Source organism: Cervus canadensis, chromosome 22 (assembly GCF_019320065.1).
Source record: "Cervus canadensis isolate Bull #8, Minnesota chromosome 22, ASM1932006v1, whole genome shotgun sequence".
NCBI classification, from domain to species: Eukaryota; Metazoa; Chordata; class Mammalia; order Artiodactyla; family Cervidae; genus Cervus; species Cervus canadensis.
The window spans coordinates 17,942,050-17,968,630 of NC_057407.1; the positions used below are offsets into that span (position 1 = coordinate 17,942,050).

The 26,581-nt window shown below is 37.6% G+C and overlaps 1 protein-coding gene across 19 annotated transcripts in view; it reads right to left on the bottom strand.

The window, feature by feature from the left end:
* The window catches only part of CFAP20DC (CFAP20 domain containing), a 261,187-nt gene that overhangs the window by 138,178 nt on the left and 96,428 nt on the right, over window positions 1-26,581 (bottom strand). For 18 of the 19 annotated variants that reach the window (XM_043441990.1, XM_043441989.1, XM_043441972.1 and 15 more), the window contains one exon: window positions 4,823-4,979. The exons of the other annotated variant lie outside the window; for it this stretch is intronic. In XM_043441990.1, the coding sequence (XP_043297925.1) occupies window positions 4,823-4,979 (157 nt within the window). The remainder of the gene's footprint in view (window positions 1-4,822; window positions 4,980-26,581) is intronic. 19 annotated transcript variants of the gene reach the window in all.

The window sequence follows — 26,581 nt, forward strand, 5'->3', positions numbered from 1 at the left end:
AAATCATAGCTTAGTTCTTCTCTTCTTGCATTACTGAACACTGAATACACACTCCCCAGTCCTGAGATTTCAGAAAGAACAATGAACTGGGGAGACTGGGGAAACAGGAGACCTGTAAAACTGATTGTCAGCATAAATTCATGATGCATGGATCATCACTTGTTCTTTTCTCTCTTCCGCCTTTCTCTGATCTATCTACACATATATTGCGTCTTTAAAAAAAAAATGCAAAATGATACAAGTTAATAATTCCGTCATGCAAATGTTAGTCCATGTTCCCTTGGGGATCATAAAAGTAATAAACGAAATTGAATCATCATGCTTTACTACTTGTCCAGCATAAGTCATTCTGCTGGACAGCCAAGAAACTGGTTAACTGCTGTTTTAGGGTCCTAATAACTCATTTTCTATTATATCCCACTGTGTAACAGAGAACAGCAACAGAATTAGGCAACATATCCTAGCATGGGTGAGTCTGAGAGGTCCTAGAGTAAAACAGTAGTAGTTTAAACGAGCCAAGGATAACACAGGACTGAGCTTAAGCATGCATTTAATATGATATTTTAAAACTGAACCTGAGAATGGAATGTAAGAAACATATACAAAAATTTCCTTGGATAAAAGTCTCAATGCTATGACCGACTAATCTGTTTTTGCAGAAGGCAATGACCCATCCTTCAGTAAGAAAGACAAAGGGACATTCATCACTTACTGTAACACAGACATCAACACAGCAAGTCACCAAATTCTTGAATTCTTATTACACGACATCTCTTGTATATTTCCTTTTAAAATCACCCCTCTTTTCCATCCTTCCATGAAAGGCACTGCACTATAGAAATTGTGCTGTGTTTTAGTCGTTCAGTCCTGTCCGACTCTTTGCAACTTCATGGACTGTAGCCTGCCAGGCTCCTCTATCCATGGGGATTCTCCAGGAAAGAATACTGGAGTAGGTTGCCATTCCCTTCTCCAAGGTATCTTCCCAACCCAGGGATCAAATCCAGGTCTCCCCATTGCAACAGTAATTAGGGCAATGAAACTATTCTGTATGATACTGTAATGGTGGATACATGTCATTATTCATTTATCAAAACCCACAGAATATATTAGGTTGGCCAAAAAGATTGTTTGGGGTTTTTCATAACATGCTAATTTTACTATTTTTGGAACAATATATTTTAGTTTTTTGTCTTTTAAGTTTCATGCTTACTTTATAAGTGACTGACCCTCTACCTTTATTATATATTTACCCTTTTGAGTGAGATATTTTTTGGGGGGCTTCCCTGGTAGCTCAGTTGTAAAAGAATCCACTGGTTAATGCAGGAAATGCAGTTCGATTCTTGGGTCAGGAAGATCCCATGGAGAAGGAAATGGTAACCCACTCCAGTATTCTTGCCTGGGAAATTCCATGGACAGAGGAGCCTGGCAGGTTACAGTCCACGGAGTCTCAAAGAGTTGGACGTGACTTAACAACTGTACAACAACAATGGCGAGGTTCTTACTTTCATGTGTTTCTTTTTTTTAAATTTATTATTAATTAGTGCTATTTCTTTTCAGCTTAAAGAAGTCTCTTCATTATTTCTTTCAGGGTTGGTTTAGTGTTGATGAATTCCTTTAACTTCTGTTTATTTGGGAAAATCTTGATTTCTTCAATTCTGAATAATAACCTTGTTAATAATTCTTGGTTGACTTTCTTCCTTTTAGCACTTTGAATATGTTAAGCCACTCTCTCGACCCCATAGACGGCAGCCCACCAGACTCCCCTGTCCCTGGGATTCTCCAAGCAAGAACACTGGAGTGGGTTGCCAGGCCTGCACAGTTTATGCTAAAAAATCTAATAACTTTGTGGGTTTTAGTATGTAACAAGTATTTTTTTTTCTCTTGCTGCTTTTAGGATTTTCTCTCATCCTTAATTTTTATCATTTTAATTATAATGTAGGGTGTGTGTGGCTCTTTGGTTTCAACTTATTTGGAACTCTATGCTTCCTAGATCTGGATGTCTATTTCCTTTCCCATATTATGGAAATTTTCAGTCACTATTTCCTCAAATAATTTTTTTGCCCCTCTCTCCTCTTGTGGGACTCTGTAATGGGAATGCTATTTCACTTGATGCTGTTCCAAAGGTCCCTTAAGGTATCTTCACCACTTAAAATCTTTGTCATTTTGCTAGTCTGTCTGGTTGACTTTCACTGCTTTGTCTTAGCTTCTTGATTCTTTCTGCTGCCTCATCCAATCTGTTGCTGAACTCCTCTAGTGTATTTTTTAGTTCAGTTATTACTTCTCTTTGGTATTTTCTTCTATTTTCTATCTCACTGTTGAAGTTCTCACTCTGTTCAGCCAGTATTCTTCCAAATTTAATGAGCAACTTTATGATCATCATTGAACTCTGCCAGGAGACTGCTTATCTCTGTTTTTTTTTTAATTTCTTTTTCTGAGGTTTTCTCTTATTCTTTCATTTGGAACATATTCCTCTGTCTCCTTATTTTGCTTAATTCTGTTTGTTTCTATGTATTAGGTAAATCAGCTGTCTCTCCCAGTCTTGAAGGAGTGGCCTTATTTAAGACATGTCCTGTGGGGCTCAGAAGCATAAACTTGCTTTCCACCAGAGCCAAGAATTCAAGGGTTTGCCCAATTATTTGGGCTGTGTGTGCCTTCCAGTTTTGGCAAGGCTGTGGCTGTGGGTGGGGCTGGTCCCCAGACTGGAAGCAGTGCCCAGTCAAAACACAGCCCTAAGGCTGAGGTTCCGAGCACTGGCGTAATAGGTGAGAGAGAGAATTCCAAATGGTGCTTGACAGTTCTAATATTACAAAGTAGCCTGAGATTGCAAAAAGGTCCATTGCTAGAGTTTCAAACCTGGGAGATTATTCCAACTGCTTTCTGACTCTCCACCACATGTTTCAAGGTTAGTAAGTAGGACCCCTTCACCTACGATGCAGGCACTTTTCGACTGGTGTTTGTGTCCTGTGGGTCAACTGGTTTTGGGGTCTAGTAGGTCTGCAGGAAGCTCTTTAAGAGTGGACTTCTCATCCCTGCAATTCTATAGTTTTCCTGGACATACTCCCCACTGGTTTTCTTTTTTTCTCCCCACTGGTTTTCAAAGTCAGTTACTTTAGGGGCTCATCTCTCCTGTACAGGACCTAGGGGCTGGGTTCCTGGCATGGAGCTCAGATATCCTGCTCCTCAGGGGAAAGGTCCATAGCTCTGTGACCTTTCCCATTTGTACACTGCTGTGGCTGGGGTGTGGTTCTTTTCCCCTGGAGGGGAGACTTTATCTCTGCCTCTCATACCTTTGTGGCTTCCCTTGTGTCTCAGCTGGTAAAGAATCCACCTGCAATGGGGGAGACCTGGGTTTGATCCCTGGGTTGGGAAGATCCCCTGGAGAAGGGAAAGGCTACCCACTCCAGTATTCTGGCCTGGAGAATTCCATGGACTATACAGTCCATGGGGTCATAAAGAGCTGGACTCCTGACTGAGCGACTTTCACTTTTCACTCACTCATAACTTTGATGCTGTTTAAATCCTTTGTTGTGGAGATACTATTCATCCAATTTGAAGGTCCCTTTCCAAGAAATTCATTCCAAATGCAGCTGTAGATTTCTTGTGTCCAGGGGAGGAGGTGAGTGCAGGATCTTCCTATGTCTTTGTATTGAACCCTCTCCTAAGGACAGTCAGTTCTTCATCTCCCCTGAGGTTCTATGCTATGAATCTCACGGTAAATCTCCCTGTAAAACTAAAACCGTCAGCCTTCTCTGCTCTTTCAAGTCAGTTGTCACATCTCAATCTGACAAGATTTATGAACATCTTTTATGTTTTGTTGTCTCCTCTTCACTCTGGTGGGTTTATACCATTTTTATTCCCATGTTATAATTTTATTGCAGCTTTAGAAGGAATCAGAGACAAAAACATGTATTTAATCTGTCAAGTTTTGATTCACTTTTTCCTTACATTTATCAAAAATTTCAATTAGGTTATCATTTATCTCTTATGATCTAATATGGAATTCACCTAAATTTATCAATATTTCTATAAACTTTGAAGTTTCTTATTAACTGGGTGCTATTTTTTTTTTAATGAAACCTTTCACTTTCTTGTATAGCCTTTAAGTAGTATACAAGATGACTAGCCATACTTCCTGGCTTTTGATCTCTTTGGGGAGCTGTAAATGCATTGCTGTGTTTTATTACCAAGTGAATTTATAGGCACAGTGATCTGTTCCACAGACATTCATCCAGATGCAACACAAATCTAAAGTCTACATATAAACTTCTAAGAAATCACCTTTGCCATCTAATGTGCAGTCCTATTTCCTGGGCTTCTAGGAGAATTGATTTTGTTAAAAGTAATCCCAGATGAAAATAAAAAGCAGCAATAGTAGTCCCTCAATATTTTAGTTGTTTAAGATATCTTAGCAGGAGAGTTTGTGCTGCCTTATGAATTCTAGATGGCTCTGTTCCCTGCAGAGTATAGTTATTAATGAGTAATTCCTGTATATATATTTCCAGTCTCTTTAAAAATCATATGAGGAATATCTCAGCCATCCTTCTATCTTACCATGATCATTAGAAAATTATTATTATTATTTCAGTCAAGATGAATAAGCTCTAGAGACCAGCTGTATAACACTGTAACTATAGTCAAAATAACTAACATTTATTAACAATAAAATTTGTTAAGATAGACCTCATGTTAAATGTCCTTTCCACAATTAAATAAAGATAAATTAAAAAAAAGAAAAACACCTTGTACTCTTACTTTCCAAAGGCATGTCTATCTTTTTTAAAAACTGGAGAACTAAAAAATCTTCATAGTAGTTTGAACATACCATCTTTATCAGCAGTGTCTTGAGGCTTGTATTTTAAAGTGAAGATCTTTCGTAGCTTACAACTCGCTGAGACAGTAATTCCATCCAGTGACTGGAAAACTGCTCCTTTGAATATTTCATTGGTAAATGCCACCAAGTCAATGCATAGATTGCACCACTAGAATTAAAAAGGGAAAGAGGAGTAAGTACTTTTTACAGTCACATAAATGAAGACGCCATCTTTAAGTGGAAAGTTCAGCGAGTTGAGGCAATCAACTGGGTCACCCAGCCCCAAACCAATTTTTTCCCTTTAGGTAAATCTATCTGTTTCGGCTTCAATTTTCTTAAAAACTATCTTGATTCTTCCAAAGAAATCATCATAATATGAACTACAGATTGGTCACCTGGCTACAGAATTCCTATCATGAGTCAAGGCTTTGACAACTTAAGAGAAATAATCCTAGATCTGTAGGCAGTTAACTGTAGATGGGTTAGACCACTTAAATTTTGAAAATCAGAGATAAGTAGCCAATTGTTCCTTCAAGAGGACTAATTTGATCACAATTAGCCACTTATATTTGGTTTAAAAAAAAGCAAAGATGAAATTGAAATTGGAAGCTGGGTCTAAAGTGTGGCCAGTGCTGTCTACTTACCAATTAACCTATTGTACAGAAATAGATTCTTCTAAAGATTCTGTAATTATGCCTTGTATTTGCCAGTTTTTAAAGTACTCTTGCAGGGCCTAATTTCTGTCCATTAAACAATTAGAACCCTCAATAGTTCAGCAGATGAATTCTCTAAATGGTCTTACTGAGTTAAAGAAAAAGAGAAAATAATCATTTAGTAAAAAATTAAGACATTTAAAACTGCAGGACAAAAGCAGAAAAGAGCATTTTTGAAGTTAAAGGAAAAGCAGTATTTAAAATTGTCTGTGCTTATAATAGGCTCTTTCATTATTTGCTTAGAAGTACATTTTATATGAGGTTTATTTTATTAATCTATCAAAATTGAGAGATATATTAATTGACAAAGGAAATATAATGTCATTTTAAAAGTCAAATTCCATTTAAGAGTCTTGGTTTTAATATGGATGAGAATCTGAGTTTGTTTCCACAGTACAAGAGTAAAAAAGAGTGCAGTAAAATATTGATTAAATACGGAAAATTATTTTCTTTGCAGATGTCTCAACAGTAACATTGTACTTCCAGGTGATGGGACTGTTTTGATCTTTTTTGGGGGAAAGGAGCCTGGTGTAATGAAACGTAGGAGGTAGGACTGAGTGTGATATAACAACGAGGCTGGCCTAACCAGCAGGAGGCACTCTGGGAAGGTGTGGGAAGTAATGTGGGACAGGGCATTGAGGCCAAGTTGTGAAGGTGTTGGAAGATCAAGGAGAGAAATGCGGACCACAGAGGGTCAAGTGTCATTGTGGTTCTTGAAGGAGAATGTAAGAAAAGTAGAGTAAGTGGGGAAGTCTGAATTAACCTCAGTGAAGGAATACTTGGGGTGGTAGAGGGGTACTGAGGGAGAAGGCTGAGGTACAATACAAACAGGCAGACCAGTCTATCAGTCATTTAAGCATGAAGTGCTAGCTAGCTTAGGAAGTGAAATGCACAGGACAAATTCAGTATGCATGCCATATGGCAAAACACTATGGCTTGGTAAAAGCAGGCTATATGGAAGTTTTGGGGTTTTCAGCTATCTAACAATAATTATTAATATTATTATACAAGTATTATTGTTGCAGAAACCAGTAATTGAGAAACCAAGCACCACACTCAAAGAGGTGGAGAACTCAGGTTTATTATACCAGCAGGCCTGGGCGTTAACACTCTAAGGTCTGAGCCCTGAACAAAGGGGTTACAGAGTTTTTATAGACCTACTCTAGTGAGCAACACTAGCTGCTAATAGGCTGGTTTAAGGAACAGTGATCAAGATGGGGAGGGGAATGCCTGACCTTTACATGGACAGGCATGATTAAGCAAGTTTGCAGGGGCTGGGCGATTGCAAAGAGCAGGACAAGGGTGAGTGAGGTAAGTTCCAGATCATAGTATTTTAAGTCCCCACTTTCTGAGACTATGTGATCTAAGGGATCCAGACTTTGCAAGGAGCAAGCTGAGTTACAGAGGCAGAAGGAGCAGGAGGTTATGTAAAATTTTAACTTTTCCTCTTCATTATGACTGTTGTTACAAATTCTGGTCCTATTCCTTAAAAATTTAATATTATGCCCCAATTTCAATCTTTCAGCTGGTTTGTCCCATTAGTAATCACATTTATCCATTCTTTCTAATAGGTTGTTGTTGTTTAGTCACTAAATTGTGTCTGACTCTTTTGTGACTCCATGGACTGTAGCCTGCCAGGTTCCTCTGTCCATGGGATTCTCCAGGCAAGAATACTTGAGTGAGTTGCCATTGACTTCTCCAGGGGATCTTCCCAACCCAGGGATTGAACCTGTATCTCCTGCTTGGCAGGTGGATTCTTTACCACTGAGCCACCAAGGAAGCCTTCATATAGGTGCTACATGCTTATCAGGTGTTGAGACACTGGGCATAGCTCCAAGGATAGAGCACTGAATAAAACTCCTTCCAGTCTGGGAAGGAAATCAGACATGTGGCATCTGTTATGTATAGTGAGTACAGAGGGCGGGAAGGTGGGGATGTTCAAGAAAGGCTTCTTTTAAAAAAATTAAATTTTTTTTTATCATGACAGTGTATGCAAATATAGGCTAAGTATAATGCCAATAGTTTTACACAAAATGTAGCCCTCTGTCACTTTTTCACTCACCCAATCATACTGTCAACTCTTAATCATTCCTTCTCTCTGTATTTTTAAATAATATTCATTGATTCATCAATTTTAGACATTTATCTGCTGACTTATTATGGTAAATAAGACTTTTAGCTCATTTACACACCTAAATTTCTGACTTCTTCCTCCCAAGATAATTATCTCTCATTCTCTTTCTCCCTTTTCTTTAAAAGCTATATTCTGTGTTCTCCTTATTGTGACTATGTAACTATTATGAAACCTGAACCAAGTGCTGCTCTATGATTACCTTTCCCCCCTTATACAAGTTCCTCATATTTCCACAGTTAATAACTGCTTTCTAAATTATCACTTTTTTGAAATAAATATTTTAAGTCTTTCTACATTTAGAAAATGCTTGGAATTGGAGTCAACCTCCTTCACCCACGGTGAGTACAGGAAACCAGGCCCTTACCTACTAAATGCTTTTTTCCCCTCACACAGCTTTACTGAGAAATAACTAACATCACTGTATAAGTTGAAGCTGTGCAGCTTGATGGCTTGATTTATTTGTATTGTGAACTGATTACTACAAGAGGTTTAGTTAATATTCATCATCTCACACAGATACAATAAAATGGAAAGAGATTTCTTCTTGTGATGAGAACTCTTAGGATCTACTGTCTTAACAGCTTTACTATAGTTCATCAACAGTCACCATGTTGTACATGACATCCCTCAGTTCAGTTCAGTTCAGTCGCTCAGTCGTGCCTGACTCCTTGCAACACCACGGACTGTAGCATGCCAGGCCTCCCTGTCCATCACCAACTCCTGGAGTTTACTCAAACTCATGTCCATTGAGTCAGTGATGCCATGCAACCATCTCATCCTCTGTCATCCCCTTCTCCTCCTGCCTTCAATCTTTCCCAGCATCAGGGTCTTTTCAAATGGGTCAGTTCTTTGCAGCAGGTAGTCAAAGTGTTGGAGTTTCAGCTTCAACACCAGTCCTTCCAATGAATATTCAGGACTGATTTCCCTTAGGATGGACTGGGTGGATCAACTTGCAGTCCAAGGGACCCTCAACAGTCTTCTCCAACACCACACTTCAAAAGCATCAATTCTTCAGCGCTCAGCTTTCTTTATAACTCTCACATCCATACATGACTACTGGAAAAACCAAAGTTTTGACTAGATGGACCTCCGTTGGCAAAGTAATGTCTCTTCTTTTTAATAAGCTGTCTAGGTTGGTCATAACTTTTCTTCCAAGGAGCAAGTGTCTTTTTATTTCAAGGTTGCAGTCACCATCTGCAGTGATTTGGGAACACCCCCAAAATAAAGTCTGTTACTGTTTCCCCATATATTTGCCATGAAGTAAAGGGACCTGAGCCATGATCTTAGTTTTCTGAATTTTGAGTTTTAAGCCAACTTTTTCACTCTCTTGTTTCACTTTTATCAAGAGGCTATTTAGTTCTTCTTTGCTTTCTGCAGTAAGGGTGGTTTCATCTGCATATCTGAGGTTATTGATACTTCTCCCCGCAATCTTGATTCCAGCTTGTGCTTCACCCAGTCCAGCATTTCTCATGATGTGCTCTGCATACAAGTTAAACAAGGAGGGTGACAATATATAGCCTTGATGTACTCCTTTCCCGATTTGGAACCAGTCTGTTGTTCCATGTCCAGTTAAGTTGAATGGTTCTATGAAGACATACAAGACCTTCTAGAACTAATAATCCAAAAATATGTCCTTTTCATTATAGGGGACTGGAATGCAAAAGTAGGAAGTCAAAAAATACCTGGAGTAACGGGAAAATTTGGCCTTTGAGCACAGAATGAAGCAGGGCAAAGGCTAACAGAGTTTTGCCAAGATAATGTACTGGTCATAGCAAACACCCTCTTCCAGCAACACAAGAGAAGACTTTACACATGGACACCACCAGATGGTCAATACCAACATCAGATTGATTATATTCTTTACAGCCAAAGATGGAGAAGCTCTGTACAGTGAGCAAAAACAAGACCGGGAACTGACCGTGACTCAGATCATGAACTCCTTATTGCCAAATTCAGACTTAAATTGAAGAAAGTACACTAGACCATTCAGGTATGATCTAAATCAAATCCCTTATGATTATACAATGGAAGTGACAAAAAGATCCAAGGTATTAGATCTGATAGACAGAGTGCCTGAAGAACTATAGATGGAGGTTTGTGACATTGTACAGGAGGCAGTGATCAAGACCACTCCCAAGAAAAAGCAATGCAAAAAGGCAAAAATGGCTGTCTGAGGAGGCCTTACAAACAGCTATGAAAAGAAGAGAAGCGAAAGGCAAAGGAGAAAAGGAAATGTATACCCATCTGAATGTGGAGTTCCAAAGAGTAGCAAGGAGTGGTAAGAAAGCCTTCCTCAGTGATCAAAGCAGAGAAATAAAGGAAAACAATAGAATGGGAAAGACTAGAGATCTCTTTAAGAAAAGTAGAGATATGAAGGGAACATTTCATGCAAAGATGGGCACAATAGAAGACAGAAACGATACGGACCTAACAGAAGCAGAAGATATTAAGAAGCAGTGGCAACAATACACAGAACTGTACAAAAAAGATCTTCATGACCCACATAAATGAGGGTCTGATCACTCACCTAGAGCCAGACATCCTGGAATGTGAAGTCAAGTGGGCCTTAGGAAGCATCACTACGAACAAAGCTAGTGGAGGTGATGGAATTCCAGGTGAGCTATTTCAAAATAGCTCATCCTAAAAGATGATGCTGTGAAAGTGCTGCATTCAATATGCCAGCAAATTTGGAAAACTCAGCAGTGGCCACAGGACTGGAAAAGGTCAGTTTTCATTCCAGTCCCAGAAAAAGGCAATGCCAAAGAATGCTTGAACTACTGCACAATTGCACTCATCTCACATGCTAGTAAAGTAATGCTCAAAATTCTCCAAGCCAGGCTTCAACAGTATGTGAACCGTGAACTTCCAGATGTTCAAACTGGATTTAGAAAAGGCAGAGGAACCAGAGATCAAATTGCAAACATCCGTTGGATCATCGAAAAAGCAAGAGTTCCAGAAAAACATCTACTTCTGCTTTATTGCCCATGCTAAAGCCTTTGACTGTGTGGATCACAACAAAGTGTGGAAAAATGTCATCCCCACTGTTTACTTATCTTACAGAAGTGCCCACCCCTGCCTCCCACTGTGTCTAGTAACCATAAATCTGATCTCTTTTCTGTGAGTTTGGTGTTGTTTTGCTTAGATTCCACATATAAGTGAGGTCATTCAGAATTTGCCCTATCTTACTTACTTCACTTAGCATATAATGTCTTCAAGGTCCATCCATGTTTTTGTACTGGGTAGGATTTTCTCACTTTCTTATGGCTGAAAAATATCCCTTTGTACATACATACCACAACTTCTTTATTCATCCACAGATGGACACTTAGGTTGTTCCCATGTCTTGGCTATTGTAAACAATGTTGCAGTGAGTATGGGGGTGAAGATATCTTTTCAAGTTAGTGCTACTGGTTGCTTTGACTATGTCCCAGAAGTGGAATGCTGGATCATTTGGTAGTTCTATTTTTAAGTTTTTGAGGCACCTCCATACTGTTTTCCACAGTGGCTATACCAATTTATAATCTTACCAACAGTGCACAAGGGTTCCCTCTTCTCTACATTTATACATATTTATCTCTTGTCTTTTTGATGATATTCATCCTAACAGGTACGAGCTGATGTCTCATTGTGGTTTTAATTTGCATTTCCTTAGTGACTAGCGATGTGGAGCATTTTCCCATGTATCTGTTGGTCTACTGTATATCTTCTTTGGAAAATGTCTATTTAGGTCCTTTGCCCACTTTAACTGATTTTTTTTTTTTCATTTTTTGCTACTGAGGTACATGAGTTCTTCATATATTTTTGACATTAACTCCTTACTGGATATATGGTTTGCAGATTTTTTTCTCTATTTCATAGGTTGTCTTTTCATTTTGTTAATGTGTTCTTTTGTTGTGCTGAAGCTTTTTAGTTTGATGTATTCCCACATGTTTACTTTTGGTTTTGTTGCTTGGATTTCAGGTGTGATGTGATTTACACACTTTATATATCCCAAATCAAACTGCTTTTATTTCCTCTGCCTAGATTAATGCTTCATGAAAAGTACTCAACAAATAATGGTATGCATGTGTAAGGGTATATGAAGATAAGCATATAAATACATGCCTGCATACATATTTTCAGTCTTTCACTTTATCATCATTCAACAAACCTCATAAATGTGTAAGTACTGATAAGTTATTTACTGAATCCATCTTTTAGAAGTACAGATGGGAGTAGTTCTTGGAAAAGATAGGGATAACTTTCACAAATCTTCCTTGGTTAGAAGAAATAGAGGTTTGTTGCTTGCTTTTTTTTTTTGGTTAAGCTGATATTTGTAAAGGTTACAATTTTCATAAGCTTTCACAAATAAATCATTATTCTTATAATTTCTGTGATATATTATCTAAAGTTATGGAAAAGTGTTCTGAGTTCTCTACTACCAACAGGTGGATTATCTGAATTACAGTTGATCTTTATAAAATATTTTCAAGGTGCCTCGTTAGCACAGTAGGTAGCGTGTCAGTCTCATAAAATATTTTCATTATCATTGGGTATTATTCACACTTAAAATCTCCTTTTTCTGACATTTTTCTTGATCTCTAATCACTTTACCCCTATGTGAAACTCTAGTCCAGCAGGGAAGAGCTCCTGATCTAAAATATTTACAATTACAGCTCCTTGAGAAATATGCACGGGAAAAACACCAGTCTTAATAGAGAAGAGACAGTTCTGCTTAGTTTGTTGCTTGGATTAATAAGAGAGTTTATGCTATTTAATTTCAACATGGAATTTTCCATGAAAGAATTGACTGCCAAAGGGTGAAATCATGATTCAAAGAATTTAACTTCTAGTTTTTACTGACATGTTTTGGCAATATGGCTTCATTGTATTGGTGAAACACGCATACACACACACACACACCCACTCTCAAATGCATGCAATAATAAGCTCTTGGTTGTCCCTGAATTTTTTTGATTTCTTGTGCCCCTTTTCTCTACCAATACTGTGGGAAAGATCTGAAGATAATCAGATTCATTTTGCCCCTGTATGAAGAGCCTGAATTGTTAACAGTACACAGCGCTAGCCAGCAATGCCTTGCTAAAAAGTAATGACAAACAAAAAACTACAATTTTGTAACCCAGCAATTCTAAAGTACATCTCTTTCCAGAATTTTAGAACTTCATTCTGTTTTCATGCTCCCAAAATAAAAAAAAAGAAGCTTTTAATACTTTTATTCTTGTGCCTTTTAAAATAATTTTTCACTTCAGTTTTAACTTCTCAACAGAAAATCTGCTTACAATGACTTTGTCCATCTTTTTCATCAACATATTGTGTTTATTAAGTGACACAAGCAGAGAGACTGAAATAGACATTTCCACATGGGCAGGAGAAGTAATTACCCATTACTAATGTAAAAGTAATTTCCCCATGAAAAGCAAGTCACCGCAGCCCCTTAATATGGAAAGCATGTAGTTGAGGACTGGAATTTGGGGGCTGCCAATGTTGTAGCTCATGACTGCATCAAGGAAAACCAAGTTCCTTGCAGAAGTACCATCACTACACCTGTTCAGCAATCAATCCCTACCTCCAAATTCCTACCCTCCTCCAGCAAGCTCTCTCTTCCTCAAATAGCTGTCCCATCATTCTCTTGCCAGTCCTCAAGTCACCCTTTCACTGTGCCCTTAGAAATCTGTACTGCTGAAAAGTACATAGATTTTCTATATTCTTTTAAGGGTCCTACGAGCTTCCTACATGGCACTAGTGAGTGGTAAAGAATCCACTTGCCAGTGCAGGAGATGGAAGAGATTGGGTTTGATCCCTGGGTTTGGAAGATTCCCTGGAGAAGGAAATGGCATCCCACTACAGTATTCCTGCTTGGGAAATCCCATAGACAGAGGAGCCTGGAGGGCTACAGTCCATGAGGCTGCAAAGAGTCGGACATGACTGAGCACACATACGGTTTAACGGTCCTACACGCCTTACCTTAAATGAAACCTGGCTTTTCTCTGAGGTATTACTTCCCCTTCAAGTCCAGAGTTGAAGTTCACTTATGGAGTTTACCTGTGGTTCTACAGCCTTCAGTTCTGAAGCCATGGGACCATGGCACTGGGACAGAGTCTGCTCTTCTGACTGTGAACCCTACCTTCTCTGAAACCTGAGGCATTGCACAGACAGGCCCTTCCACCCTTTCAGCTTCACATCACTCTCTACTCACTCCTTATACCTCCTCAGACATACCACTTGAGAACACACACTTGAGTAAAACCACACCATCCTATACACATTCTCAGAAGACACTGGGACCAGGTTCATCTGACCTTCTGATATACTGTTTGACACGCTAAAAGTCCCTTAACTGCCTTGCCTTCAAAAGCCTTTCTCTCCTCTTTAAGCCTTAATCCAGTCACGTGGTCACATTTTGAGATTTAATTTCATTACCCTGAAATACTTAAAAACATTTGAACTATATTCTGTTTCTTAATCTGACAACTCTCTCCAGCTAACCTCTAGTGACAACACCTTTTAAATATATTCCTTCCAGGGATGCAAGAATTTGGGCTCTAGAGCCAAACCGTCTGGATTTGGATTCCAGTTCTACCACTTACTAGTTATATAATCTTTGCAGTTATGTGTTCTCTCTGTCTCTCTTTCCTTATTTGTAAAATGGTGATAATAATGACACATCTCTCACAGAGGTGTTAGGACTAAATGTTTAAATACATGTAAGCACTTCTAATAGTGTCTGCTGCTGCTGCTAAGTCGCTTCAGTCGTGTTCGACTCTGCGTGACCCCATAGACGGCAGCCCACCAGGCTCCCCCGTCCCTGGGATTCTCCAGGCAAGAACACTGGAGTGGGTTGCCATTTCCTTCTCCAATGCATGAAAGTGAAAAGTGAAAGGGAAGTTGCTCAGTCGTCTCCGACTCTTAGCGACCCCATGGACTGCAGCCTACCAGGCTCTCCCGTCCATGGGATTTTCCAGGCAAGAGTATCGAGTGGGGCGCCATTGCTTTCTCCACTAATAGTGTCTAGCATATGGTAAATGCTCAATGTACATTAGCCATATAAGCTCTCTGACTTTCACACCATGAAATGCATACACTTTGAGGATACAGTTTGATGAGTTTTGACCATCTCATACATCTGCATACCGTAACTCATAAAGGTATACAACATTTCAATCACCCCAGAAAGATCTTTTGTGCAGCTTTCCAATCAGTCTCCACATTCATACCTTTTAATGGAAAGCACTGATTTCTTTCACCTTAGATTAATTTTGTCTATTCTGTTTATATAAATGAAATCACAGTAAATGGCTTCTCACACTCAGGCTAACATCTGAGGATCATCAGTATTGATGCATGCATTGGTAGTTCATTCTTGTTTTGCTGAGTAGTACCTCACTCTGTGCACAGAGCACCATTTGTTCAGTCTTCTGCTGTTAGACTTTTGAGTTATTTCAACATTTTGGCCATCATAAATAAAGCTGTTGTGAAATGCAAATTTGTATACATGTATTTTAATTTCCTTAGATAGTCAGCAAGAAGTAGAACTGTTGGATCAAAGGGCAAATGTTTAACTTTATGAGAAACCTCCAAAAGTATTTTCAAATAGTTATACCATTTTCCACTTACACTAGAAATTCATGAAATTGCTTTACATCTCAACAACATTTAGTATTTCTTGTCTCTTTTAGCCATTCTTAGTGGGTGAAGTAGTATAGGTAACTGTTTTTTTAACTTGTACTTCACTGACTGGTAATATAGAGCTTTTCTTCATATACTTATTTGATCAACTGTATAAGTCTCTGTTGAATTATTTTTGCCTTAAAAAGTTTTGTTTTCTCATTATAGAGTTGTAGGATCTAGTCTCAATAAAAGTCTGTTGTCAGTTATATATATTAAGAATATCATCTCCCATTTTTTGGCTTGCTTATTCATTTTCTTAATATCTTTTTGATGCAGTTTTAAATTTCATTGAAGCCTATTTTGTCAATTAATTTCTTAATTATGGTTAATGCTTTCTGGGCCCTAACAAACATCTTAAAGTAGCTTTGCATATTTGCATTTAGATCTATAATCCATCTCAAATTAATTTTTGTAAATGGTATGAAGTATGAGTTGAGGTTCATTTTTCTTTCATGCATATACTCAGAATTTTCAGTTCTCAAAAAAAAAAAAAAATTCCTCTGCCTATTGAACTGCTCTGATGCTTTGGCTGATGTATACATGTGTGGGTGTTCTGAACTTTTTCACTGGTATCTATGCCAGGTACATAATATCTTGATTATTGTAACCTTACATGAAGTTTTGAAATCATGAGATATAAATTTTACTTTTTGAAAAGGTTTTGGCTATTCTTGGACCTGTGAATTTCTATGTAAATTTTAGAAGTAGCTTATTAAATTCTGGGAAAAAAGAAAAAGAAGCAGCCTGCTGGGAGTGTAACTGGGATCAGACTGAATCTACAGATTTACTGAAAAAGTATTGGTATGTTAACAAATATAGTCTTCTCATTCATTAACAACGTGCTCCCATTTATTTAGGTCTTCAATTTCTCTAAGCAATGTTCTATAGTTTTCAATATAAAAGGCTAACATATATTTTGTTAAACTTACTCTTGAATATTTTGATGCTGTTGTAAATGTTTTTAAAATTTATAGTTTTCAATTGTTTCTGGCTATAAATACATCTATACAGAAATATAAAATTGATTTTGGTATACTGACATTGTGTTCTGTGACCCTGTTAAACTCACTTGTTTTAACTAGGTTTTGTTTGGTTTTTGTAGGTTCCCTAGAATCTTCTACAAGATGGTTATGTCTGCAAAGACAGAAATTTTTACTTCTATTTTAATCTGTATGCTGTAAAATTTATCTTTGTTATCTTATTGCACTTGCTAGGGGGACTCTGAATACAATGCTGATCAGAAGTTGTCAGACTTGTTCCCCATCTGAGGAGTAAGTACTCAGTATTTCATCATTAAATATGATTGAACTGTAGGTTTTTATAGTGGTCTTTGATCAAGCTGAACAAGTTTCCTTCTGGTAATAGTTTGATGTGAGCCATCACAATGGCTGATGAATTTTCATCAATTGATTTTTCTACATTCACTGAGATGATTTTACAATTTTTTCCCTTTATTCTGTTAACATGATAAATTACACTGACTAATTATCAAAATGTAAGATTAACCTTGAATTCTTGGATAAACACCACCTGGTAATGATGTTAAGGATCCATTAGTCTATGTTCACGAGTGATTCTGATTCATAGTTCTCTTTTGGGAATTACATTTCCTGGTTTTGGTATAAGAATTATGCTAGCCTCATTTTATTAAGTGAACTGGACAATGTTCTTTCTGCCTTATTATCTAAGAGCATTATTTTTCCTCAAATGTTTGGTGAGACTTACCCATAAATCTATCCGAACCTGGATTTTCTTTGTGGCAATGTTTTAAATTATGGATTCATTTTCTAAATATAGATGCAAGGCTACTCAGATTTTCTATTTCTTTATCAGTTTTAGCAATCTGTTTCTTTGAAAAAAATTTCCTACTTCATCTAAATTGTCAAATGTATTAGTATAAAGTTGTTCACACATGCATGTGTGCTCAGTCGTCTCAGCCACGTCTGATTCTTTGTGACTCTATGGATAGTAGCCTGCCAGGCTCCTTGTATTAACTGAATTCTCCAGGCAGGAATCCTGGAGTGGGTTGCCATGCCCTACTTCAGGGGATCTTCCCAACCCAGAAACCGAACCCACATCTCCTGTACTGCAGGAGGATTCTTTTACCCACTGAGCTACCTGGGAAGTTCACAATTGTTCATAATATTCCCTTATTTTCCTTTTCCTTTACATCTCATCTTCATACTGACACTGTGTGTGTGTGGTCTGTCTTTTGCTTGATTAGTCTAGGTTTATCACTTACTAAATAGTTTTTAAAAATCCACACCTGGTCTTGTTGATTCTTTTCTCCATTGTCCATTTCCCATTTTACTGACTTATTCTCTTGATTACTTCTTTCTGAATACTTTAGATACCTCTGATGCATCTCACAAATTTTGGTATGCTTTATTTTCACTACTAGTTAAAATTAGTAAAATATTAGTAAAATATCAGTTACATTATTTTCTAATATTCCCTGTAATTTTTGTTTACCTATAGGTTATTTAGAAGTATGCTGCTTTATTTTCAAGTACTTGGGGATTTTTCAATTACCTATTTTGTTATTAACTTTAATAGTCACAGAACATACTTTGCATAATTTCAGTCTTTTTAACTTTGCTGAGAATAAAACAGCCTAATATATCATATATACTGGTAGAAATTCAATGTGCATTTGAACACAGTGTTACTCTGCAGCTGTCTGAGTAAACATTTTAGAAATGTTATGTAAGTCAGGTTGATTGATAGCATTTTTCAAGTTTACTGATTTTCTGTCAATTTCTGAGAGGGGAGTGTTGAAATCTTCATCTATAATTGAGCATTTATCTTTCTTCAGTTGTTAGTTTTTGCTTCACGCAATTTCAAGCACTGTTATGAGGTGTGTACATATTCAGGACTGTTCTATCTTCTACATGATTTGATCCCCTTATCCTTATGAAATATGCCTCTTTACATAATATTCCTTGTCCTGCAGTTTACTTTGACTGATATTTATCCAGCTACTCTAACATTTTTATAATTCATGTTTGCAAGATATATCTTTTGTCATTAAATTGTTTTAAACCTATCTGTGTTTTTAAATTTAATGTGCATTGCTTATAAATAGAATACAATTGTGTCTCACTTTTTTATTCAAACTAACAATTTCTTTTTTTGTAGTGTTTAGTCCATTTCCATTTAATGCAATTATTTTTATGTGTTTGAGTTTAAGGCTATCAATTTATTTGTTTTCTATTTGTTCCATCTGCTCTTTCTTTAGTTCTGCTTTATTTTGTATTGAATATATCTTCAGTGCCCAATTACTTTCCTCAATTTGTTGATTAGCTAAACTTATTTTTTTCAATTGCTGCCCAAACTCTGCAACCAGGGAAACTCCTATGATCCTTTAACTTCCAACAATTTAACCCTGAATAACATTATAATATATTATGGGTAAGAACTTCATACATTATCACTGTGTTATTACTGTCACATATTTTACTTCTACATTGTTATTGTTTGATTTCAAAAATCAAATATTTTAAAAGAATTCATGATGTGAATAATCTTTTAGATTTACCTACTTTTTTATTACTGTTACTGACCCTCTTCACTCTCTCATTTAGATAAGAATTTTGGTATGCTTTCTATCAAATTTCTATCTGGTACATATTTTTTTTCATCAGAAGAATTTCATTTAACATTTTTATAGTGCAGGTTTAGTGATAACAAAGTCTCTCACCTTTTTAGTCTGGAAATGTTTTTATTTGCTCCAATTTTTAAAGAAATTTCACTAAATAAAGAATTCTAAGTTGACAGGTTTAAGCCATTTTTCCCCTTAGCACTGTTTTATTGTCTTCTGATTTTCATTGGTTCTGACAGAAAGCTGGTGATATATTTTTATCATTATTCTCATGTATTATTTATTTTTTCTCCTCTTACTGCATTGTAAGATTTTATCACTGATCTTTAGCAGTTTAATTATGACATACCATGGTGATTTTTTTTTCCCAGTTGTGATATACCAAAGTGTGATTTTAATGTGGGTGGCTTTTGTGTGTTCCTCAGTCTGCTGAGCTTACTGGATCTATAGGTATATTTTTCAAACTCTGAAAAATTTCTACAATCATTTTCTGTAAATTTTCTTCACTCAATCTCTTTTTGCTCTTCTTATAGTACTCTGTGCTGTGTGACCAGTAACTTCAGTAGGGCCCAATCTTTGCAGCCCCATGGACTGCAGCCCGCCAGGCTCCTCTGTCCACGGGATTCTCTAGGTAAGAATACAAGAGTGGGCTGATATTTCCTCCTCTAGGGGATTTTCCCAACCCAGGGACTGGACCCATGTCTCTTATGTCTCCTGCACTGGCAGGCAGTTCCTCACCACTAGCACCACCTCCAATTACACATATATTGACTGATAGATATTGTTTCACAGGCCAATCAGACTATACTCATTTTTCCCCCAGGATTTATCCCCCCTCTCTGTGCCTCAGTTTGAAGTTTCTATATTCCTGACTTCAATTTTAATGAATCATCCCAGTGTTTAAATTAGTGTTAAACCTATCCAGTGAATCATACATTTCAATGCTGCATTTTTCCAAGTTTCTTTTCATAGTTTTCTTTTTTTCCACTGGGGTCTCTTAATTCGTTCTCTCATTATGTTGAAAGTTTCCAATACATCCTCTAATATGTTTATAATAGTTGTCTTATAGCCATTGAATTTTCATTCTGTGATTTTTCTCAGGTTATGGATCATGTTTACTCGGTTTGCCTATCTAGTATCCTTTTTAAAAACTGTAGACTGGACATTATGTTTACTATACTGCTGGGCTTTGGATTTTGTTGTTTTTCTTTTTTAAAAGAGTTCTATGATGTTCCACACAGAAGTTTATTTGCAGATCATCTTGATCTTTTTGATGTGAGTCTTCGTATTTCTTAGCTTGATTCTAAAGTGACATTTTCTCCAGGAAAAGATAAGCTATTTCTAAGTAACACTGTCTTTCTAAAGTTTCTCTTATATGCGTTCAATCATACTGTGGCCAGCACTTGAATATCTCCCAGCCCTATGTGTCACTGTTGCTTTAGTAGGCATTCTTTCTCCAAGTGCTGGTCTTTGATTACCTCATGGGGTCCTACTGTAACCATGAACAAGGATTCAAGAGGACCCTGATGCAGATTTTTGAAGTTCTTCTCAGATACACTACAATACAAATTTCAGCTACCTCAGTCTCATGTAATCCTTAACTCTGATCTCTCTCTATTTAGCAAGATGCCATGCTCTGTCTGGGCTCCCACCTCTGCACTGCAGTCTGGAACAGGCCTTTTAAAAGCTTGGGAATACAGAACTTACATAATTTGTTTCTTTTTCAAGTATGTTGTCTGTTATCTAAATGGTTGAAAATCTTATTTCAAATATATTTTTCCAGTGTTTTGTTTACTGTAGGAAGGACACTGTGACACCAGATATTCTGTCACGGTGAGACACCGCAATCTAAGCAGTGATTGCAGCTCCACAGTTCAGTTTCTCAGTCGTGTCTGATTCTTTGCGACCCCATGGCCTGTAGCACGCCAGGCTTTCCTGTCCATCACCAACTCCCAGAGCTTGTGCAAACTCATGTATATCAAGTTGGTGATGCCATTCAACCATCTCATCCTCTGTTGTCCCCTTCTCCTCCCGCCTTCAATCTTTCCCAGCATCAGGGTCTTTTCAAATGAGTCAGTTCTTCGCATCAGGTGGCCAAAGTATTGGAACTTCAGCATCAGTCCTTCCAATGATTACTCAGGACTGATTTCCTTTAGGATGGACTGGCTGGATCTCCTTGCGGTCCAAAGGACTCTCAAGAGTCTTCTCCAACACCACAGTTCAAAAGCCTCAATTCTTCGGCATTCAGCTTTCTTTATAGTCCAACTCTCACATCCATATATGACTACTGGAAAAACCATAGCTTTGACTAGGCGGACCTTTGTCGGCAGAGTAATGTCTCTGCTTTTCAATATGCTGTCTAGGTTGGTCATAGCTTTTCTTCCAAGGAGCAGGAGTCTTTTAATTTCATGGCTGCAGTCACCATCTGCAGTGATTTTGGAGCTCAAAAAAATAAAGTCTCTCACTGTTTCCATTGTTTCCCCATCTATCTGCCATGAAGTGATGGGACCAGATGCCTTGATTTTAGTTTTCTGAATGTTAGTTTTAAGCCAACATTTTCATTCTCCTCTTTCACTTTCATCAAGAGGCTCTTTAGTTCTTCACTTTCTGCCATAGGTAATATCATCTGCATATCTGAGGTTATTGACATTTCTCCCTGCAACCTTGATTCCAGCTTGTGCTTCATCCAGCCCAGCATTTCTCATGAAGTACTCTGCATATAAGTTAAATAAGCAGGGTGACAATATACAGCCTTGACGTACTCCTTTCCTGATTTGGAACCAGTCTGCTGTTCCATGTGAAGTTCTAGCTGTTGCTTCTTGACCTACATACAGATTTCTCAGGAGGCAGGTCAGGTGGTCTGGTATTCCCATCTCTTTCAGAATTTTCCACAGTCTGTTGTGATCCACAGTCAAAGGCTTGCACAGTCAATAAAGAACAAGTAGATGTTTTTCTGGAACTCTCGTGCTTTTCTGATGATCCAACAGATGGTGGCAATTTGATCTCTGGTTCCTCTGCCTTTTCTAAATCCAGTTTGAACATCTGGAAGTTCACAGTTCACATACTATTGAAGCCTGGCTTGGAGAATTTTGAGCATTACTTTCCTAGCGTGTGAGATGAGTGCAATTGTGTGGTAGTTTGAGCATTCTTTGGCATTGCCTTTCTTTGGGATTGGAATGAAAACTGACCTTTTCCAGTCCTGTGGCCACTGCTGAGTTTTCCAAATTTGCTGGTATATTGAGTCATAGAATGATCTTTTAGGATTTGAAATAGCTCAACTGGAATTCCATCACCTTCACTAGCTTTGTTCATAGTGATGCTTCATAAGGCCCACTTGACTTTGCATTCCGGGATGTCTGGCTCTAGGTGAGTGATCACACTATCATTGTTATCTGGGTCACGGAGATATTTTTTTGTATAGTTCTGTATATTCTTGCCACCTCTTCTTAATATCTTCTGCTAATGTTAGGTCCATACCATTTCTGCCTTTTACTGTGCCCATCTTTGCATGAAATATTCTGTTGGTATCTCTAACTTTCTTGAAGAGATCTCTCTGGTCTATTCCATTCTATTGTTTTCCTCTATTTCTCTGCATTGATCACTGAGGAAGGCTTTCCTATCTCTCCTTGCTACTCTTTAGAACCCTGCATTCAAATGGCACATCTTTCCTTCTCTCCTTTGCCTTTTGCTTCTCTTCTTTTCATAGCTGTTTGCAAGGCTTCCTCAGACAACCATTTTGCCTTTTTGCATTGATTTTTCTTGGGGATGGTCTTGATCACTGCCTCCTGTACAATGTCACAAACTTCCGTCCATAGTTCTTCAGGCACTCTGTCTGTTGGATCTAATCTCTTGAATCTGTTTGTCACTTCCACTGTATAAACGTAAGGGATTTGATTTAGGTCATACCTGAATGTCTAGTGTACTTTCTTCAATTTAAGTCTGAATTTGGCAATAAGGAGTTCACTATCTGAGTCACAGCCAGCTCCTGGTCTTGTTTTTGCTCACTGAACAGAGCTTCTCCATCTTTGGCTGTAAAGAATATAATCAATCTGATGTTGGTATTGACCATCTGGTGAGGTCCATGTGTAGAGGGTTCTCTTGTGTTGCTGGAAGAGGGTTTTCGCTATGACCAGTGCATTCTCTTGGCAAAACTCTGTTAGCCTTTGCCCTGCTTCGTTTTGTACTTCAAGGCCATATTTGCTGGTTACTCCAGTATGTCTTGACTTCCTATTTTTGCATTCCAGTCCCCTATAATGAAAAGAACATCTTTTTGGGGTGTTAGTTCTAGAAGTTCTTGTAGGTCTTCATAGAACCGTTCAACTTCAGCTTCTTCAGCATTACTGGTTGTGGCATAGACTTGGATTACTGTGATACTAAATGGTTTGTTTTGGAAACGAACAGAGATCATTCTGTCATTTTTGAGATTGCATCCAAGTACTGCATTTCGGACTCTTTTGTTGACTATGAAGGCTACTCCATTTCCTCTAAGGGATTCTTGCCCACGGTAGTAGATATAATGGTCATCTGAGTTAAATTCACCCATTCCAGTCTATTTTAGTTTGCTGATTCCTAAAATGTCGATGGTCACTCTTGCCATCTCCTGTTTGACCACATCCTTGATTCCTTGATTCAAGGACCTAACATTCCAGGTTCCTATGCAATACTGTTCTTTACAGCATTGGACTTTACTTTCATTGCCAGTGACATCCACAACTGGGCATTGCTTTTGCTTTGACTCCATCTCTTCATTCTTTCTGGAGTTATTTCTCCACTCTGCTCCAGTAGCATATTTGGCACCTACAGACCTGGGGAACTCATCTTTCAGTGTCATATCTTTTTGCCTTTTCATAGTGTTCATGGGGTTCTCAAGACAAGAATGTTGAAGTGGTTTGTTATTCCCTTCTCCAGTGGACTACATTTAGTCAGAACTTCCCACCATGACCCACCCATCTTGGGTGACCCTACATGGCATGGCTCATAGTTTCACTGAGTTAGACAAGGCTGTGGTCCATGTGATCTGTTTGATTAGTTTTCTGTGACTGTGGTTTTCATTCTGTCTGCCCTCTGAGGGATAAGGATAAGAGGCTTTTGGAAGCTTCCTGATGGGAGAGACTGACTGTGGGGGAAACTGGGTCTTGTTCCACCAGACATTTACCCTGTTGGTAACGCAACTACTTTGCCAATTCCAAGCACCAGAGTAATTCAGTGCCATTTTCTCCCTTTCTTTTTTTTTTCTCACTGATTTAACTCCTGAAGTATCTTTTATATGTCTTTCTCCTCTATATCCTTGCTACTATACTCATTTTTAGGTTAATTATGTCTCACCTGGACTTTGCACAGACTTTTAATTGGTCTCTCTGCCTCCAGCTATTTTTATTCTGACAATGTACTTATTTCCTAGAACACAGATGACATCATGAAACTTCTCCATGATAACATTTAAAAAGAAATCTCTAGTGGGCTAAAAAACAAACTTTTTAACATGGCTTTTAAGGCCGTCATGGTTTGTTTCATCCAGCCTTCTCTTCCAGCATTGTGAGTCTGTACATTCTCATTACACATCCCAGTTAAGGGATCAAACATGACATGAACCTCCATGCTTTCATTTGTGTGTGTTCACAATTTAGCTCCAGTATCTCCACTTAGAACAAGCTCCAACTTGGCTAGGCAAGTCTGATATTTCCTTTTACCAGCATTCCCCACCCTAAGACTAGTTTGGTGTTAACACAGACCATCATCATTAACTGTTTATATGTTTGCCTCCTCCGCCTACTATAATCTCCTTGATGAAAAGACTGCTTCATTCACCTTTGGATTCCTTTCATTTGTCACAGACCTTGGCCTACAGAAGGGGCTCAACAGCCATCTGGTCACTGAAACAAACTGCAAGTTTAGACTTTTATTATGATAACATATTCACAAATTATAAAACATTGATTCAGGTCAAGAGAAAATAGTAAAACGGCAGTAAGTATGAACTAACATTAACTAAAGCACTTACTATGAGCTTGGTACGGTTCTAAGTAATAACTCATTTAATACTAGCAACTCTATAAAGCACATTCTGTAGTTGCCATGACCTAACCTATGAGGAAATTGAAGCACAGAGAGATAACTGACTTGCCCAGGGGCCCAAAGATAGGAAGTGACAACTAGGAGTCAAACCCCCTACAATCTAGCTCTAGAGGCCCAGACTTTAACAATATCTGCCTGTTCATGTGGTTTGAAAAGAGAGTGATCCTTACACTAGGTAATCATTCATTTCTCGGAACAAACATTTTTGTGTGTAGTTATTCCCACTACACATAACCATTCAGGGTCAGCAGAGAAAAGCATGAAAGTGCTCTTCTTTTCCCAAATCTCTTTAACAACCATACTAGACAGGTGAATAGAGTGAAAAACAGATAATAAATGATTTGCACATGAAAACATTTACAAACCGTCAAATTTAAGTACCATAAATACTATTTGGATTCTAGGTTAGAATGATCTTATTGAGAAGCCACTCTCTAATTATATATTGAATATACATCTAAAAAACCTGTCTCCCCCTTTCTCTATTCATTCATTGGCACTCATGAAATTAAATACTGTTGAGAATGAAAAAATTTCTAAATAATTTGTTCTATGGGAAAAATAATATTTAAGGGAAAATTTTAAAAACAATATGTCACACTTGCAGTTTGCAATAAAACCTAGAACATATTCCAACAAAGTTGTGGTACAAGAAAATACAACTCCTAAAGAGTAATTCTATCTATTTAAATGACAAACAATGGGTGTTTGAGTGGTAAAAATCACTAAAAGAATTTGGTGTTGTAATTTATCATACTACTTTGTTATATCTCCAATGAAAGATTAATTTTCAGCAGTATCTCATCCCCAGACTTCCTATTCAAATAGAATTAAATTCTCTGTACATTAATACATACTTTGGTGGCAAGACATTGATGTTCATCTGATACCATCACCAACTAATTGAAATTATATTAAAGAAGAAGTAAGATTGATTTCAGTGAGTCCTGACTAAGTGGCTACTTTCACTGTTTAATAGGATGGTTATTAACTTTTAAAACTGCTCTTGTCATTGAAAACCTAAATTAAAAGTATAAAGTGTTATAAGCTAAATGTTAAGATGAATCCATCATAATTAAGAATAACATGAAAAATAAAATTTTTTATTAGATAGGGTGAACATTCTACAGTAACTGGAACAGTAAGTAGCCTATAAATAAATATTCATGTTGGTGTGGCTATAAAAATATCAACTCTATTTGCTGCCTCTGGTTATGTGAAGGCTTTAGCTAAGGAACCAAGGAAAAGTGGACCATTTGGCAATTTCCTCAAAATTAGGGGTTGCAAACTATAGTCGAGAGGGGCCAGATAGGTCACTTATATAAGTGAAGCAGAAAAGCTCTGACTGTACCCACATTCTTATGAATGGAGAAGATTAAACTTCATAGGAGAACTTAAAGCTCCATTAAAAGTGTGCATTTGCCACTCAGCTCTGACTTCCTGATGTTCAAGAAAGCAGTCAGTTAACGTCTCAATTTTTTTAAAAAGAGGTCAGAAATTTTATGTGAAATTGCCTGATTTAAAATGTCAGCTGAAATGCTTTTAAGATACTGTATCTTGAAGTTTATCAACAAATATCT